The following is a 3,149-nucleotide window of genomic DNA, read 5'->3' as shown; positions in this document are numbered from 1 at the left end:
AACTCATAGGTATACAGCCAACCACTGGGCATTGCGAGGCTCGAACTCGCGACCTTGGGATTATGAGACCCACGCGCTACCGACTGCGCCAAACGCCCTTGCGGGGCTTTTCAAACCCTAAACCCTGAACCCTAAACCCTAAACACTAACCTCTATCTAAAGCAATGGGACAGTTCGTGGGCATTGAGAGACTCCAACACGCGGACTTTGCATTAGGATGCTCTCACGTGCTACCGACTGCGCCAGACGCCCGTAGAGGCACATCTCACCCCTCTAAACCCTAAACCCTATACCCTAGCCTTTAAACTGTCAGACATAAGTAGAGGACAGTCAGCTGTCTGAGCAACAAGAACGGTAGCACCAGCTGTTTTGTGGAATTGCATGTATCGGACTGCGTCTCTGTTTTTTATTTATCTTCTTTTTTCTTTCTCTTTGTTCTTCTGTGACGATAGTCCTCTAAAGATGCATTTACATTATTTGCTTGAATCTCTTCGACTGTACGTACACCTCCAGCTGGCACCCCACGATCGCAAGCGGTAAATGCCCAACTGGCTGGGCGGCCAGCTAGCTAGCTAGCTAGCTAGCTAGTTAGGTGGCTAGCTAGCTAGCCATTGATCCAACGAGCAAGCTGTACCTTGGAGTGGTTAGCAGCAGCATCACCAACTATTTATCTTCAAAGGGTCCGGAGCAAAGTCTGCATCCCATTAGACAGTTTAGAAGGACTGGTGACTAACCTACGCTCTTCTGATAAACCCTAAACCCTAAACCCTAAACCCTAATTCCCAAGTGCGATGGTCGGTGTCTAAACCCTAAGAAACCCTCTTGTCTTGTCTTTTAAAAAAGCATACTGGGGCGGGAAAATCGATCTCTTGGGTGTAGGGTCTAGGGTTTAGTGTTTAGGGTTTAGGGTTTAGGGTTTAGGGTTTAGGGTTTAGGGTTGCATGGGCAGCAGCATTAGGGTTGCATGGGCAGCAGCAGCGGGCCGACAGTCTCAGCGGCCGAGGCACCTCGACGTCCTTAAAAGACACTACCGATTCTTTTAGAAGTGAATTAGCTATTGAATTATTGAAGTGTTGAGGAGCAAAACGAGGGTAAAGAGTTCAAGGTTTAGGGTTTAGGGTTTAGGGTTTGGGGTTTGCGATCTGGAACAGTGCATGCGCTGGAAGGCAGCACCAGCAACGCCTGCTAATCCCTCCGCCTTCGCAGCACCAGCAACAGAAATCAGCAGCAGCAGCACATTAACCAGCAGCAAACTTCAACTTGTCTTTCTCATTACTGTCATGCTGCTGCCAGCTGTCCGTACACCAGCCGCAGCAGCAGCAGCAGCTGTTGCTGCTGCTGCCGGGCCAGGGGCATCGACTGCAGCAGCAGCAACAACAACAGCAGCAGCGATACCAAGAGCAGCTTCTAAGCTGCAGCAGCAGCACCTAGGACTGACGCTGCAGCAGAGACACTTTGGTATATTTGGAGGCTGGAAGGAACAGCCAGCAGCAGCAGCAGCAGCAGCAGCAGCAACCAAAGAAGCAGCATCTGCAGCAAAGGATAAAGGAGCAGAAGCAGCAAAGGACGCAAAAGACGCCCTGACTGCAGCAGGAAGGACTGCTGCTGCTGCTGCAGCAATCCCCAACGCCTCGCCACACCCCAACTCTGAAGGGAAACCCAGCAGCAGCAGCAGCAGCAGCAAGAGCAGCACCAGCAGTAATAGGGGCTTCTTTTCTTTCTTTAGAGGCAAAGCAGCGACACCCCCGTCAGCAGCACCCGCAGCAGCAGCAGCAGCAGCACGCCCAGAAGCAGCACCACGTGCACCTGCTCCTGCAAACCCGTCTCCAGAAAAAGCCAAGAGCAGCAGCAGCAACAGCAGCAGCAGCAGCAGCAACAGCAGCAGCAGCAAGAAGCCAAGGGTTCCCGTGCTGCAGCGGTTGAAGTATTTCTCTCTGGGTTTCCTTGTTGCTGGTACCTTCTCCTTGCTGCTGCAGCAGCAGCAAGTAGAGAGCACCAGCAGGGCAGCAATGCAAGCAGCAACAGATTTAGCTGCACGACTATCCGAGCTAGAAGATAAGCTCCATCAGCTGCAGCAGCAGCAGCAGCAAAAGAAGCAATAAAGACAGCTGCAGCTGCTAGCAGCAACTCTGCTGCAGCCTGTGTCTGAGGTGTATGTCCACCTCACATTTTTCTTAGACTCTCCGCGACTGCACCACTCACCAATTCATTAACAAACTTGCTAGCTAGCTAGCTAGCTAGCTACCCAGTTACCTAGCTAGCTAGCTACCCAGTTACCTAGTTAGCTAGCTACCCAGTTACCTAGCTAGCTAGCTACCCAGCTACCCAGCTAGCTAGCTACCCAGCTACTGAGCTAGCTGGCTAGCTGGAGGTGGAGGCTGCTGCGGCGGGTACAGCAAATAGCTGAAGAAGGCTACACCTAGTTGGCTAGCTAGCTGCAAGAGGATGGCTTGCTAGGTGACGCTGCAGCAGCAACTCCCGAGGTGTACGTACAGCTGGCTGGCGCCGCACAGAGTCCTACGACGCCTTTGAGCTACCCATGAACCAATTGTTAGCTATCTAGCTAGCTAGCCACGGATGTACAGACACTTAGTGAAGAGCTCCCCTAGCTAGCTGACGCTTGGATGTGACTGCCGCTGCTGCTGCTGCAGCAGTGGCAGCAACGCTGCTACACAAGTGCTGTTTGGGTTCCAGTTGAACACAGCTTCAGTGGTGAAAAGGCGAGACGTTCCGCTGCTGCTGCTGCACCAGTTGCTGCAGCTGCTGCTGCAGCTGCCTGGCTGCTGGAGAATAGAGCAGCAGAACCAGCCGCTGCTGCACAAAAGAAAGAACGCCGGCAGCAGTGCTGCTGCTGCTGCAGTAACTGCTGCTGCAGCGGCTGCTGCTCGGCACACGAAGTTTGCTGCCCCTGCTAGGCAGCAGGTGTCTGTACACCCCAAACTACGGCAGCAGATCTGCGTCTGCTGCTGGCACACGAAACTTGGCCATAGGCCAGAAGAAAGCTGCAGCAGCAGCAGCAGATGTTGCTGCCGCTGCAGCAACAGAAGTTGCTGCTGCTGCTGCAGCATAAGTCGCTGCTGCTGCAGCAGTTGGCGAGGTCCCAACTGCTGCAACACAAGCTGGAGCAGCCGCAGCTGCTGCTGCCGCCG

The 3,149-nt window shown here is 53.6% G+C and overlaps 1 protein-coding gene across 1 annotated transcript; it reads left to right on the top strand.

Annotated features, from left to right (window-relative positions):
• Nucleotides 1-791: 791 nt before the first annotated feature.
• On the top strand, nt 792-2,102 carry EAH_00049800 (hypothetical protein, conserved; the record flags this gene model as incomplete). The annotated part of the gene is made up of 2 exons (XM_013394336.1): nt 792-794; nt 1,152-2,102. The coding sequence occupies 2 exons, from the start codon at nt 792-794 to the stop codon at nt 2,100-2,102; spliced, it is 954 nt and encodes a 317-aa protein (XP_013249790.1).
• Between the last annotated feature and the right edge of the window lie 1,047 nt (nt 2,103-3,149).

The sequence above is a fragment of the Eimeria acervulina genome, genomic scaffold, assembly GCF_000499425.1.
Source record: "Eimeria acervulina Houghton genomic scaffold, Eah_scaff815, whole genome shotgun sequence".
NCBI lineage: Eukaryota > Apicomplexa > Conoidasida > Eucoccidiorida > Eimeriidae > Eimeria > Eimeria acervulina.
The sequence above is the reverse complement of the archived record's forward strand: the minus strand, read 5'-3'. Positions and strand labels throughout refer to the sequence as shown.